The 14611-nt window shown below is 39.0% G+C and overlaps 2 protein-coding genes across 4 annotated transcripts in view; one reads left to right on the top strand and one right to left on the bottom strand.

The window, feature by feature from the left end:
• LOC116242722 (transcription factor HES-5-like) overlaps positions 1-14611 on the bottom strand; it is a 54302-nt gene that overhangs the window by 17384 nt on the left and 22307 nt on the right. The gene's annotated exons all lie outside the window — the stretch shown is intronic.
• Positions 1-14611, top strand: part of MMEL1 (membrane metalloendopeptidase like 1) — a 33064-nt gene extending 18453 nt beyond the window's left edge. For all 3 annotated transcript variants that reach the window (XM_090123153.1, XM_031613667.2, XM_090123154.1), the window contains 14 exons: positions 456-545; positions 665-801; positions 1002-1095; positions 1323-1451; positions 1726-1824; positions 2382-2465; positions 2742-2845; positions 3813-3871; positions 5831-5950; positions 6482-6615; positions 7054-7119; positions 9316-9411; positions 9949-10025; positions 10397-14611. In XM_090123153.1, the coding sequence (XP_089979279.1) occupies positions 456-545; positions 665-801; positions 1002-1095; positions 1323-1451; positions 1726-1824; positions 2382-2465; positions 2742-2845; positions 3813-3871; positions 5831-5950; positions 6482-6615; positions 7054-7119; positions 9316-9411; positions 9949-10025; positions 10397-10496 (1389 nt within the window). In that variant the 3' untranslated portion in view covers positions 10497-14611. The remainder of the gene's footprint in view (positions 1-455; positions 546-664; positions 802-1001; positions 1096-1322; positions 1452-1725; positions 1825-2381; positions 2466-2741; positions 2846-3812; positions 3872-5830; positions 5951-6481; positions 6616-7053; positions 7120-9315; positions 9412-9948; positions 10026-10396) is intronic.

The raw sequence follows: 14611 nt of genomic DNA, 5'->3' as shown, positions 1-14611 counted from the left end.
TATAATCATCTCTACTGCATGCACTGCTATCATGTCTGCTCTAGCCCTACCATACTGTTTTTTTGGAAGTCTCCTAAATCAAAATACTTCATGTTCTGCTAAACGCACATCATGAGAACCCCAGGGCTAGCTCCCTTGCATCATTAGTTGGCATTTTTTGGGGTGCTGTAGACTTATAAAAGCTTGGTTGCCCTTTCTGAGAAAGATGAAGGAATCTCTTGCTTCAAAAGATTAATGAAGCATTATTGAATTAGAGGTGCCTGAGCTGTTGTACTGAAATGTAGAAAGCAACACTGGACACCAACTCTCTGCTCTCATTTCTCCCCACAAAAAAACCCAAACCTGTTTTTATTCTCAGTGATGTTTACATGTTTATGTGCACACACATTCATGTGACTTCAGCCGTTGGAATCTGTGTCAGTTGATTATGGTAATAACTTTGTGAATGTCTTCAGGCAACTACCCCAGCAGAAGAAAGGCATGATGTAACCTTGTTATACAACAAAATGACCTTAAAAGAGCTACAGGAAAAGTTTGCATTAAATGTAAGTGTTCTCTCATGACTGTTGCTTTCACTACCAACAGTCAGTGGCATGGACTGCAGAAAGTGTGAACAGTTACTAAGGCATTTAACACCATGCGTATGTGTCTCCTTTCTGCCTAGGAATTTAACTGGACCTTCTTCATCCAGGGTGTCATGTCTTCAGTAAGCGTTCAGGTTGACCCAGAAGAAGAAGTTGTTGTATATGGCATGCCCTACTTGCAAGAGCTGAAAGCAATTATTTCCAAGTACTCAGCAAGGTAAAAAAAAATAAAATTTGGAACAATTCCGTGACAATAGTCACAGAAATCCTGTGGAAACAAATTATTGGACCCACTTGCTAGTTCTCCCGGGGCTTCTCTTAGAAAAGAGAATCACACAGCATCACTGTTCTCCTCTGACAGTCTGCACTAATGTTCCATTTTATAAGGGATTAAACTCAGCTTTGCTTTCCACACAGCACCATCCAGAACTACCTCATTTGGCGACTGGTAATTGATCGAGTCAGCAGCCTCAGTCGGCGTTTCAAGGATGCTCGGGCCAGCTACAGGAAGGTATTTCCTCTCTGCCGGTACCACGCTCTGCAGCCTCTTTGGGAGGAGAGTCCCCCATTCACCAAGTCAACACAAAGACGTTGTTAGAGCACGTAATCACAAAACAAAGTTGAAGGAACGAGAAACTTTTGTCTTAAGTTAGCTTTCTCATTAGGCAGCAGTTTGGCAGAGGATTTTTAATAAAAAGTGTGTTGGCAGAATTGATCCTGCGGTGTTTTATCTTCTAGGCACTTTATGGGACAACACTGGAAGAAGCTCGCTGGAGAGAATGCGTGAGTTATGTCAACAACAACATGGAGAACGCAGTAGGAGCAATGTATGTCAGGGAGACATTTGCTGGTGAGAGCAAGAGGATGGTATGTAGTTTCCCCTTTGTACTATTGTACATCCAGTGTCCACAGTGAGCATTCCCCTCCATCTGATCTCCCAGCCTATTTTATCTGGTAAAGATACCCACCAGCCATGAGTCAGAAAGCATAAGAACTCATTTGTGATTCTCTTTTAAATGCCAGGTACAAAACACAGAATTCTGGGGAAATCAGTTTTCAATAGGAAACCTTTCATCACCTTAACTGTGTTTGGGAGAAAATAGCATGTAAATAATTCATTTTTTAACTGCCTCTCTTTTAGGTCCAAGATTTAATAGATAAGATTCGTGAAGTGTTCATTGAGACCTTAGATGAGTTACAGTGGATGGATGAGGCATCTAAAGCAAAAGCTCGTGAGAAGGTCAGAGACAACATGAAACTTCAGTATTCTTTCATGAATATGAAATCTTTGGAATATTGTAGCATTACTGTTTCCAAATGAGAAAAGTTTCATGTCCATTATTCTGTTATTTATTATCCATCCTATGGCATTTTTCTTTTTTTATCCCTTATTAGCTCACATACATTTTTATTTCCCTTAAAGCATCTTGTGAACCACATTATAAGTGGGAAGATGACACCCATCAACTAATATGACAACTGAATACAAGGCAATTCCCCAAAGGAACGTTTTCATTGACTTTAGAACTATTGGCACAGTTGCCAAAGAAAAAGAAGCTAAGCTGAATCCTGTCAAATAGTGCTGTAGGGCCTGCAAGTTTACCATAGTGATTGGCCACACTTGGAGAGGAGAAGACAACTGTATGTTCTATGGTGGGGTTTTTTTGTTTGCTTATTTGAAGTCTCACCAGACAATAGGATGTTTTCAGCTATTTGCATCCCAGTTCTCATAAACAAGTGGGCAATAACAAAAATGAATTTGAATCAAAAAGGAAATATTAAACTCTTTTCTTCTAGGCGTTGGCAATTAAAGAACAGATTGGCTACCCAGATTATATCTTGGAAGATCAAAATGAAAAGCTAGATCAGGAATATGCCAATGTAAGTACACTGTATGTACCTCAGTAAGTACCTCACCTCTGTATTAAGGCCTACACTTATTCTCTTGCCACATTAAGTACTTACACCTAAGTAGCTACCATTTCCAAGTGACTAGAAAGCATATAAACTTGATTGGATGGAACATTTTGGAAATTAGCTCTTTGCATGCATTTGTAAGTGATACTTTGCAATCAAAATATTCTAGAAGCTGCATTCAGTGGCACAAAGAATTCCTCATTCAGCACATCTTACCAATACCAAGATATCTTTCTTCAGCTAAACTTCAGTGAACACAATTACTTTGAGAACATCCTAGAAAATCTGAGAGCTGGAGCCCAAAAGAGCTTGAAAAAACTTCGAGAAAGAGTTGACCAAGACATGTAAGTTTCAAGGAACATGTACATGTCAGGTACATAATCTTAAGTCCTGAATTAATGGTGTTAATTCATGCTGCAGATAAGTAATAATGCTTATGTTTACATCTCCTAGAAGATGTGAACATTTTCTGTTTTGCTAAGCAGGGAATAATTAAACTTCAGAGCAGCTTACAAGTACTATAATGGTAGATAGAGCAATCAGGGCACACGTGACACTGAGAGGATAAAAGATGTGGGAAGAGCAGTATCTTAGGCTGCTGCTGCTAAACACTTGCCAAGAGTTCATGGCTTCAGACTGTTACTGCCTTGAAGTGGGCTGAGCACAAGTGTACACCAGGTAGAAGAGAAGGAGGGGGGGTGGAAGGGAAGAAATACAAAGAATGAAAAGTTGTTAAGTTATGGGTAAAATTTTCCAAGAGAAGCTTATTTCAAACAAGAATTACTTCTCTAAGTTAATACTCATTATCCATGAGACAGTGGACTCCAAATGCAGACATTTGTATATCTGATTCCAGATTTGCAATGACTGATTATTCAGTTTTAATTAAAATTGTGCAACAGACAAGTTGGGTCTTAACTTCTAATTTGAGTAACTGCCTTCTGCTGTTCAGAAAGTCTTCTAAATGTTAATTTTCTTATGAATGTAATACTTCTTTTCCTCTTAAGCTCAGATAGTTTTAAAGTGACCTGGTAAACAGCCACCACATTCCACTCCAGTGTCAGTGTTCAACATTCAAGAGCAAACGTGTTTCTTGCTTTAATTTGGTATTCTTTTGGATGAAAGATGCCAATAAGTGAGACATCATCTATTTCCTATTATGAGTATTTCTTTACAACTGCATTCAGTGGCACCTTTTTTCCCATCTCAAACCTTTTCTTAAATGCAATCTACATTTGTGAATATATTCAGTAATTCAGTAAGAAAAATGTTTAAAAAATTCATGAATTTGTGTGCAACATTTCTTTTCAGATGGATAATTGGAGCTGCAGTGGTCAATGCATTCTATTCTCCCAATCGGAACCAGATAGGTAGGTCATTAACAATTTTAAACAGCTGTTAACCAGTTAGTGCTTCAGAAGCTGCAAGTCTGCTGTCTGGAGGCAAACCTGCCTGGGCCTTTGTGGAAGCTGAGGGCAAGGTAGGCAGGCTGTTCTCTTCAAACAGCAGCTTTGTTGATGAATATTCAACTCCCCACCCCCCCCTACTTGGCAGGCATAGTTCATATACTGTAATTGGAACAGCCTTATGTTTGAAAGCCTGAGACAGTAACTGCTACTATACAAGTGCCAGCTCCAGCAACCAGGGAATGCTCAGAGTGTGTTCTGGGCTGTTTCTACTCATGTTTCCACATTCCTGATAAACATAAGGGCAGCCTTCCAGTTTGCTCTCTGTGCAGATGGTATAGAAATAATTTTGCTGAGAGGTATACTGCACTAAAGAAACCTGCCTCTGCTTACAGGATGTTAGAGCTGAGATATTTTGCTGAGTTGCTAGCCTGATCCCTCTTGTTCTTAGTAGCCAAGATCTCAGATGTAAGAAGACATGATGAACGTGTCTGGTTCCACGTATTCCCATTTCTGAGCTTGTGCAGGTGGCCAGAAGTTCACATGAGATATTGTAGAGTCCTTGCTGAACTCTGAGGACTTCAAACTGGAGAGAACCAAATCATTTCTACTCCATAGTGTTTATTTGCATTCCCAGAGCAACAAGAGTATCACTATGTTAAGAAGTGCCCAATATGGTAAGAGAAAAATATGTGCCTTTTTTGACCAGACAGCAACTATATCCTCACAGCATCAAGCTAAAACCACAGCCCAAGGGCAGATTTATATACTATTTTCCTAAAGGCAGGAACATCCAAAGCACTCATGATGTGACCCTTTAGCCTCATCAGAAAGAATTATTTCCCACTTCTGCAGCTTCCATTTACTTCTATATTGTAGGTACAATAGCAAAGCTACCACTGATCCTTCAGCCTCAGTAGCACTCCTCCTGTAGCTTGCTAATAGATGCCATCATGCTGCACATGTGTTCACCATCAGACTATTTAGCCACATCATCCCTATTTACTGACACTGGTTTTATACTCACTGTAATCAGCTGTGAGCTGGCTTTCCCAGAAGTGAAATCTGGTCTTAATGAAGCCTGGTTGCTCTACAGCTTTGCTCTTGTAAACAAAATGGAAGTAACTGGCTTAACTTGTAGATGAATATGCAAGCCAGCATGTGCATACTTCTCCCCAGGATTGCATGGCTAAAATCTTTGAAGGCATGGGTCTTTGAATGAAGTATCTAATTATAATATTTCAATTATTAGAAAATACCTTCGTAGAATGAAGTGCTTTCAGTCTTAATTCTTCTAGAAGCATGTACGTCTTTCATTTTACATACATGGGAAGAAAACTAAATCCCATTGCTTCTATATAAGGCTTTTTTCAGAGAGACTGAAGGATAGACCTCCTGCTGCCCTCCCACGACTGACATGGGAGTCAGTCAGCATTTGGAGGTCTGTAGCAGTTACTGCTCTGCATGCTTTACATGCTGAGTGTTTTTGGTGGTAATCAGCATATGATTGCTCACCTTTCTGCACCCAAAATAAAGCAGTAAAACATCCATTAGTTCCCCTATAAAATGGCTTTAAAACACAAACTGTACCCATCTCCAGGAGACAGTTACTAAACTTCCTGTTCTTCACTCACTGCATTATATGTTATAGATCAAATGAGGCTAAAGCTGAAATGTAAATGATGCTTGGTTCTCAGAAGAAATACTGTAATTGCAGATGTGCTAAATTAAACCTTTTTAACTTGTCATTCCCCATTTATACAGAGGGAAGCAACTTCACATGAGGAGGCATGATGTGTTTCTAATCATTTTATATTTTAGATGCTCTCCTGACCTTTTAACCAAATAACCACGGAGTTTGCCAAGCATGCAGAAATAAAGCCATCTAGCTCCCAGCACCTCCCTCTCTGTTCCTCTTTGCAGTTTTTCCTGCTGGGATTCTACAGCCTCCATTCTTCAGCAAACACCAACCACAAGCCCTGAACTTTGGAGGGATTGGGATGGTTATTGGGCATGAAATTACTCACGGCTTTGACGACAATGGTGAGAAGATTAACTCAGAAAGAATTCTTCTTTCAGTTGCATTCATTACATAGTAAGAAATTAAAATTATACACTTCTGTGACTGAAGTATCCATGCACAAGTGTGCACACACCTGCTAAGTTAATTATCTGGGAGCAATACATGCACACTGTGAGCATTCTCTTGAACACTTTACACTGAACTTAGCAGGCCACTCAAGGTGTAAGCAGGTTTTTAAAACAAATTGACTCAATGGCAATTCTCAGGAAAACCTGTTGCTTCTGCAGCAGCATCAGATTTGGAAATACTGTCAGTACAAGCAGGTATGCCAGCTTCTAAAGTGAATGAAATCTGTGCACTACGTTCTTCCTTCACTCCTTCATAAAAGAGCAGCTAGCACTGTCTTGAAATACAGGAATCGTTTTTCTCCCCATGTAAACCTATGAAATAAATTTACTTTATTATCTTTCTATAATGAGGTGTAAAACAGTTTTGAATGAAGTCCCATTTCTGATACTGTAAGCCAGTAATGTATTGAATTTTTCACACAGGTAGGAATTTTGACAAAGATGGAAATATGTTTGACTGGTGGAGCAATTTCTCAGCTATGCATTTCAAGGAGCAGTCTCGCTGCATGGTTCACCAGTATGGGAACTACACGTGGGAGCTGGCTGGAGGACAAAATGTAAGTATGGCTGCCAGGAACAGGCATATATAGCATCTTTTGTTTTAGGACATTTAGGGGAAACAGGCTGATGCAGGTTTGAAAACAGCCATCTCGAGCACTTGGTTCAAAGTCATAATAGAGTGTCTAGAGATGAGAATTCAGCAGTTCCCACCACCTCTTGAAGTATGAACTCCTAGTTTCAGATTTACTTCTCTTCTGAAGCCTGCCTTCAATAAACCAATCAAAAGGGCAAATTTCTATCCAAAATTTGAAATAACAATTTCTGGGGGGAAAAAAAAAAAAATTCCTTATTTACATGCTCTCCTTTCTTTGTCCTAGCACAAAGTCACTGCTACCTTCTGTTCCAGACATGACCATCAGCTGTGCTTCAGCTTGTGGCTCCTAGGTTACTGATGTTACTGACTGTAGAGTAAATGAATGATTATTCTTTTACAGGTCAGTGGAATAAGCACACTAGGAGAAAATATTGCAGATAATGGAGGAGTCCGACAGGCTTATAAGGTAAATTTCAGATACACTCTGCGTGATTTTTACCTGCTATTCAGCAATTCAGGATGCTTTTTATAGCATAGAAAAATTGACAGTTAGCATGTTATTACATAAAGTTCAAGCTTAGTTAGACTGGAATCTGGAAGTTTATGTCCCAATAGACCCAAACCCAATGTAGGATTGCTGGCATTCTTGCATCCAGGAGAAGAACACAATTATACTCTGATGTGACATGATGCTTGATGCTGCATACTTCAGTTTCAGGTAAACAAGGGCCACAAATGTGGCCAAATAGGCACAATGTTACACAAGAAAAAGGTGAAGCACTCTCAATTTTCTAAAGCTCCTAATTCTGAAAATGGCAGCTACAACCACCAGCAGCTTATCACATGGCAGCAGGCTCTAATTTCTGAGCACTGCAGCTTTGTGATATTATGAAACAGAGCAATGTGGTCTTTTCAAGTTTTTCTCTCACACTTTTCATCTTTGATTTCAAAAGTGACACGTCGGGTAAGACAAGAAAAGAACACATAGATGTTCCATCTCCTCCTCAAAAGGAATACAGATCACATCTACCAGAACACCCGTCTCTAAACACTTAGCTCCTTTTGTTGCTTTCTTTGTCTTACAAGCTTTAGGGAAATAACACAAAGAAGTTTCTTCTACTTTGATGCTGTGTCTTTTTTGTAGTAAGCAAAAAAAAAAAAAAAATTGATAATTGATAATTTCAGAACTCTTCTTTCCATGGTAAAAAGGCTGCTTCAGTTCTTTTCAAAATAAGAGAAATGCAACTGTATTTCAGAGCGCTGCCTCTGCTGCAGCTGAAAGATGTTGTTTAGCATACTGCTATCTGTTAAAAACACCACTGCATATCGTCCTATTCCAACAGGAGAAGACAGCTTCTAGCCTCAGGGAAGTCCAGTATCTGTAATCCTCCAGATTTACACACACCATTATGAATAGGAACTCAGTATTTATTGGTACAAAGGTTCTTTCCATGTGGAGCTCAAGCGTGACCAGGGAATGTTCTTTTCTAAGAATAATCCCAGCAGATGTCAGGGTAAAACTTCTTCTCTCCAGTTGTGAATATGGTAACAGTTAAGGGTGTTTATAGAAGAACATCCTGAATTTTCAGAAATCTAAACTGAAAAGGCTGAATCTGAGGAATACCATTAAAATTAATTATTTCACTAATGTGAATACATACGTGATTCTAAGATGTATGACACATGTGGAAGAGCAGCATGGTATGACACGTCCTGTGTGCTGAGGCTCTGTGCTGCTGAATGCATTTGAATCTCCCAGTTCTACCTTTTGTATTTTGTGTGGTTTGAGACTATCTCAGCAACCACAAGAATAAGATGATAGAAAATTTGAAATTAATCAGCATGAGGACACATTAACTTGTCTCCATTATGTCAATATACCTAAAAAAAGAAAATTGGCCAATTAATGTGTAACAATAAGAGGTAATGGATTTAACATCGAGCAAGATGATTATCTGCTATTTTATGAGCAGTTACCTGAAGACACAGAAATCATCAACACAGAAGTATAGAGAAGACTTATGCTTCTTCTCTAGATACAAAAAATCCTACAGAAAAAGTAATGTAAAAGCTGATGATTTTAGCTCAAATTGCAGTCACATTCTGTCTCTGTTGCCTTACTGAGCTAGTATGTATATCCAGCTACACTTGAGCTGAAAGTACCTGCCACGTGGTGCCATGCTTGCTTGCTGAGACACAATAGCAAACTCATGTTACACCAGAGTGGCAGGTCCTACCTTTGGGTAAAACAATCAGAAATTCAGAATGGATCTCCAGGTGTCCTTGAAGGATGAACACAGTTCTTGCAATGGAGGTCCATTCACCAGTAACAACTGCAAACCTAAAACTCAACTTCCACGTAAGAAAGTGGTATTTTTTCCCTGGCTTATGATCAGTTTTCAGTTCAAAGATTTCTCCAAAGATGACTGCAAATTATCTCCATGTGTTTAATTAGAACACCCACAATGACTTTTTTTTTCCATAAAATTTGCCATACTATTTGTATCAGAAAGACAAAAATTAGGAAAACAGAACAGAAAACACTGAGTTCACACACAATTCTGTTTGAAATCTCTCACGTCAGCATAGCATTCCGAACACCCGTTGTGTATGAATAGGCCATCCTGTTGCTTCACTGAACTGAATCCATGATAATTTCTAGGCTTATTTAAAATGGCTGGAACAGGAAGGGAAGGAACCAAAGTTGCCTGGACTGAATCTGTCCCACAAGCAGCTTTTCTTCCTCAACTTTGCCCAGGTAAGAAACTCAGAAACCCACAGACAAGCCTGAAGTGTAGAGAAAACACCAGTTCCACTTGTAAAGTGATTCACCACTGGCTGCATGCATCTTCAGACTACAGATGTTGCTACTGATTCCACTCATTTCCTATATATCCCTTTATTACAATGCAGAAACAGTAAATTTGCCAAGTTCCATTTCACCCTACCACCTGGATAAGAAATTCTCATGTGTTTTCAGTCGTAGATTAATAAATGTTTGACATTAGGGGACCTAACACTGTGCATCCTGGACTGTCTGACTGAAGCTCATTCCTCTGAGGAAACACGTAGGTGACATTAATTGAGAGCTAGTTTATCCATCCCAAAGATATAGACAAAACTAAAACTAATTAGAGAAAACAACTGTGTCTATTCTGCTTCCTCTCTAAAACACACTCCAACAATGTTGTAACAAATAGGGTCACCTCTCAGGAACTTTGGATAAAGAGAAGTAAGTACCCAAATTGCATTTCCTTTAATGCTGATCCGCTAATTATTAATTCTCCTTATGTAGGTCTGGTGTGGTTCCTACAGACCAGAATATGCCAGCCAGTCAATAAAGACAGATGTTCACAGCCCTCTGAAATACAGGTGGGTTTATTTACTTGGTTCAATCCTTTGCACCAGTGAAGTGCAGAGCCAGAGAGCAGTGCATGGCTAGCAGCTACATGCTAACAGACAAGATAAATTCAGGCTAACATAGAAATTCTTCCCCTGTAGGACACTGCTGAAGGGTGCATTCCTTTACTTAGTCTGAATTTGCCAATCTACAGAGAATGTTTGTTCAAGCTTTTCAGTAGTAATGTCAGCTTTGTTCTTCTTGCAGAGTCAAAGTGTGTGGGGCTCTGAGACTGTAGCTGAGTTCCCTGACTTAATCACACCATGAACATAGTTTTCTGTTTCCCAGAGCAATTATCTCCATGCACTGTTTCCATACAAATAAGTTTCTTCTCTTTGTTCAGGGTGATGGGCTCTTTGCAGAACTTTGAAGCCTTCTCAGAAGTGTTTCACTGTAAAAAAGGCACTGCCATGCATCCTGCAGACAAATGCAGAGTGTGGTAACCAAAGGACTACTGGCAAGAATGGCATACATTGGTGACACAATGAACAATTCTTGCCAATTATGTGCCTGATGTTCTCCCACTCAGTCACAGCCAAGGCTAACGGTGCAGCTACTGCAGTGAGAATCAAGGAAACTGCAGCACTCGAGCTTTTATGGTTCCACTGGGAAGTATGCAAGCATCTCAGTGACTGATGGGCTGTGCTGAACAGTGTGCACTGGAACAGAAACGACTGCTGGAAATGACATCCTGACTGTTACTAAGATACCACATCAGGGTTACAAAGACTAATTCTTAAAATAAACAAATAAAAACAGCCCAACAAACCAACAAGCAACTGCACATCTATTTTTCAGAAAGCAACAATGATTTTAATAAGTCTTACAGTGACACCTGAGACTCAGCAAACCTGTTTGAGTTGTTTCACAGGACTGTTTTGTAGTATTCTGATTCAGTTTCTAGTGCTTTCTTCCCAAATTCAGGTTAAATCTAGTTTAAATTCTCACATTGTCTGTCTATTTGCACTTTGATTACTGCTTTGATGTAAGAGATTGCTATTTGTCTTGATACGTTACCACGTGAGCTGTATGTTCAATGCTGCTGACTTCATGCAAAGCTGTACTCTTCTACTGCACTTCAGTTCTGCTCCAAGGAGCACTGTAACGTGACCTTAAAGTGAGTATTGCCAGATAGAAAGTCACATTTATAGTAATACAAATTCCATTGTTATAGATGATAAAACTACGGGGTCTCTTCCTTTAGAGATGTATTTAAAAAGATGCTTATTCTTGTAGAAGTCTATAAAATACTTTTGGGCAAATAGCAAATGTGAAAGTGGAAACAATTAAGTTGTTTTAATTCTGTGCCTTTTCATTTTGCCATAGTCTATTTTACAGTATTTACACTTGAAGAATGTAATATCATTATTTTTAATTAAAAAAAATACAACGCAATAGCCAATTCAGCAAGGATTTTGATATAGAAGTAGTTGGGTGACCTTCAGTTGGTGTTCTAATACAATGATGATATTTTAAAATGTGAATATTTAATACATTTTAATTAATCTTCCAGCAAATGTTTTTCTTTCTAGCAGAGGAATCACTGGAAAGCAAGATATTAACTGCTGGCGCTTAGCTTGTGAAGTGCCAAATCACACTATTTGTTTGCTTCACAAATTTTGTTTGCAAATGACTAACAAAAGGTTTGATTATCTAAGTGATGGGGAAAGAAATGAAAGTCCCATAACAGAAGCAGCTTTGGCCCATGTGACAATAAGAGCAGGCTAAGTCACTGAGTAAAGTCCTCCAAATTCTTTTATGAATGTTAGTTTCCCCTACTAAAGTGAAATCGAGTTACAGGTAAATTGTATTTATAGCTAAGAATACATAGTTCAATTGCATTTTATTTCTATCTGGAAAGTAATTTTAGAAGATTACTTTCTGAGAGAATCAGTGCTACCTCAGGGATTAACCACTCGTCCATGCCCTTCAAAGTCCCAGAGTTCAGTACAGAATAGGCAGTAAGCAGTCACATAGGGTTTAGTTCCAGGTTTATTTATTTAATCTCTCTTCAAAAGATGAAGAACAGACTGCTCAGCCCATAGAATTGCCTACTGCAAACAAGTAGCACACAAAGCATGAAGTTTGGCTTTCACCTCAGTTAAGAGGAAAATTGCTTCATATCCAGTTCTTTTCTGGGTTGCACCTCAGATGACTCTGTATGGAGATCTATTCCAGGTGATGCAATCCAGATCATATTAGGTTTTGTGTTAAAGCTATGTCAGCCAACTGAGGAGAAGTGCACTTGAGCACAGATTCTGACAAAGAGCCAGATTTAAGGCAGGTAAGTAAGAGGAAGAGATGATTTTTCAGCGGGAATTCAAACATGCAAGTGCCTGAAAACATTAGGATTGACTCACACTCCAAACAATTAAGAACAAAAAAAAAGGCAAGGAGTGCACTAACGAGCTCCAAGAGTCCTTTCCACTAAATAGATAGATAGCTAGATAAATGAAAGTCCTAGATTGAATTGCACTTGTAATAGGCTTTATTTTTCTCAGGTGTTACCTATATAGCTATCAACATGACCGAGCCCCCCTCCCCACCCCCCTTAGAATGAAATGCTGTCCACGCTTTGTCCTGACCAGGAAGTGAGGTTAACCTTTCTCATCACATCTAAAACTGATGCTTCACAGGAAGATCATTTGCCTACTGTTTCCTATTTGAAAGCGTTCAATTCTTTCAACATAACATGTCTGGTTACAAGACAGTCAAGTGCTCTGATACATCAGCTTTTGTAATTTAATTTGTGTATGGTGGCAGGCAAAAATAAACTGTATTTAACTGCATTTTGTCCATCTTCACTTACTCGGATTTTCTACGCCACACAGTAAAGCTAAATTTCATATTCATGCAATAAAACCTCTTCCCTTGTGCATGAAAATTTGAGGAATTTTAAAAACTTCTATTGTAAAATCCAAGAGACAATATGTGAAGAAAAAAAAAACCCACAAGAAACCAACACATAGAGTTGATTGCTAACATGAACAGTATCACAAATTCATGGATAGAATTTGGCACCTTAGCTTGTTACACAGAGTACTTAGTTGTATTTGCAACTAGCATACAAAATTATTAATGCAAAAAGGCAAGTTTACCACAAACAGGCAGTGAAAGAACCAACAGTCTTTAGTGGCTTCTTTTTTGCTTTGGTATTACATCAGGTAATGAAAAACAAGAATACAAAGACCTCTCAATGGCATTGCAAGAAACACAAAAGTAACTGTCACTGGGGAGCAGGTTATTTATCCCAGTATGTTCCTAATGTGCTGGGAAGGTGTTTTGCTCATGGGACAGATTATAGACTTGCATGGTCAGGAGCAAAAAAATTAAGTTACAAAAAAAAGAGTCTGCTAAAGATACGAGCAGTAATACAGTGCTATTAACAGCTTTACCCAGCCTGTAACAGCTGTAAGTTTACTACAAATATTACAGTCTAAATATACAGTTATCAGAAGTGGTCCTGGGGCTAGCCAGATTTGCATGTAATTGCTATGTGAAAGTACAAGCTACTGTCATTTGTTACTACATTCATACAGCAGTTTTGGCCTAGAGAATTATTTTATATTCATTCACTTAAGTCTTAGCAGAGGGACTATGAAACTGTCTGATACTGATTGCTAGGAAGTTGTTTCCTACTGAGAAACTCAGGCAAATGACAACCATATATATATGCCAAGCAAGGGAAACAGCATACAACTGTGCAGAGGTCAGGTGGAGGAGGTTCACATGGCTGACAATTTAATTACTCTGCAAAATCATTAAGCTCTGGAGATATGCCATTAAAAGTTCTGGCACATGCAAGTGCTAAAGGGATAATTAAAATATGCCTGGGAGGTTTCATTCCAAATTATTATTTCAGCACATGGAAGTTACTATATTTTTTCATGTAAGTTTATTATGCCTCCCACCTGCAGAAGAATCTTTCCATCTGTCACTTTGTGCCTTTGCCAGCACAACCCAAGAGCATAAGCTACGACTTCCCATTACAGACCCACACGTGCCCTACTGCAGTCACATCTCCCCTCTTCAGTTACAGCCCCCCATATCCTGAGAGCTACCAGTGACCTTCATGAAACAAGAACAGATGTAAGCTCAGAGTAACTATAAGCTAACTAGAGAATGGCACTACCTACTGACCACTGTGCTTCTTTGTCATGGAATATAATCAGTGCAGGCAGCAGAATACGGTACATAATCATGTGCAAAGAATGTCTTTAGAAGGAGTAATACAGAATATGTATACAAAATCTAACAAGCTGCTATTTTTCCCTTCTAAGTTTGGAGAGCACTGCTTCAGCAGTCTCAACAACTCCTTACAATCTGAAGCCTGGCATACCACAGTATTTTGGACAGATAAGTCTGAACACAAGACTGAGGTAGTGTCTGGCTGGCAGTCTCTAGACAAGTTTTGGGGAAAAAAACAACAAAAACACATGCAGACAAAAAAATCTAGTAATCACTCATAGTGTTACACAACATAAGCAACAGAGCATGAACCAGAAAGAGCAAGGAGACAGCATGGCCCAGCCAGAGCCCCTGACTGAGGGACAAATGC

This window comes from Phasianus colchicus, chromosome 22 (genome assembly GCF_987193195.1).
Source record: "Phasianus colchicus chromosome 22, bPhaCol1.hap1.1, whole genome shotgun sequence".
Lineage (NCBI taxonomy): Eukaryota > Metazoa > Chordata > Aves > Galliformes > Phasianidae > Phasianus > Phasianus colchicus.
The sequence above is the reverse complement of the archived record's forward strand: the minus strand, read 5'-3'. Positions and strand labels throughout refer to the sequence as shown.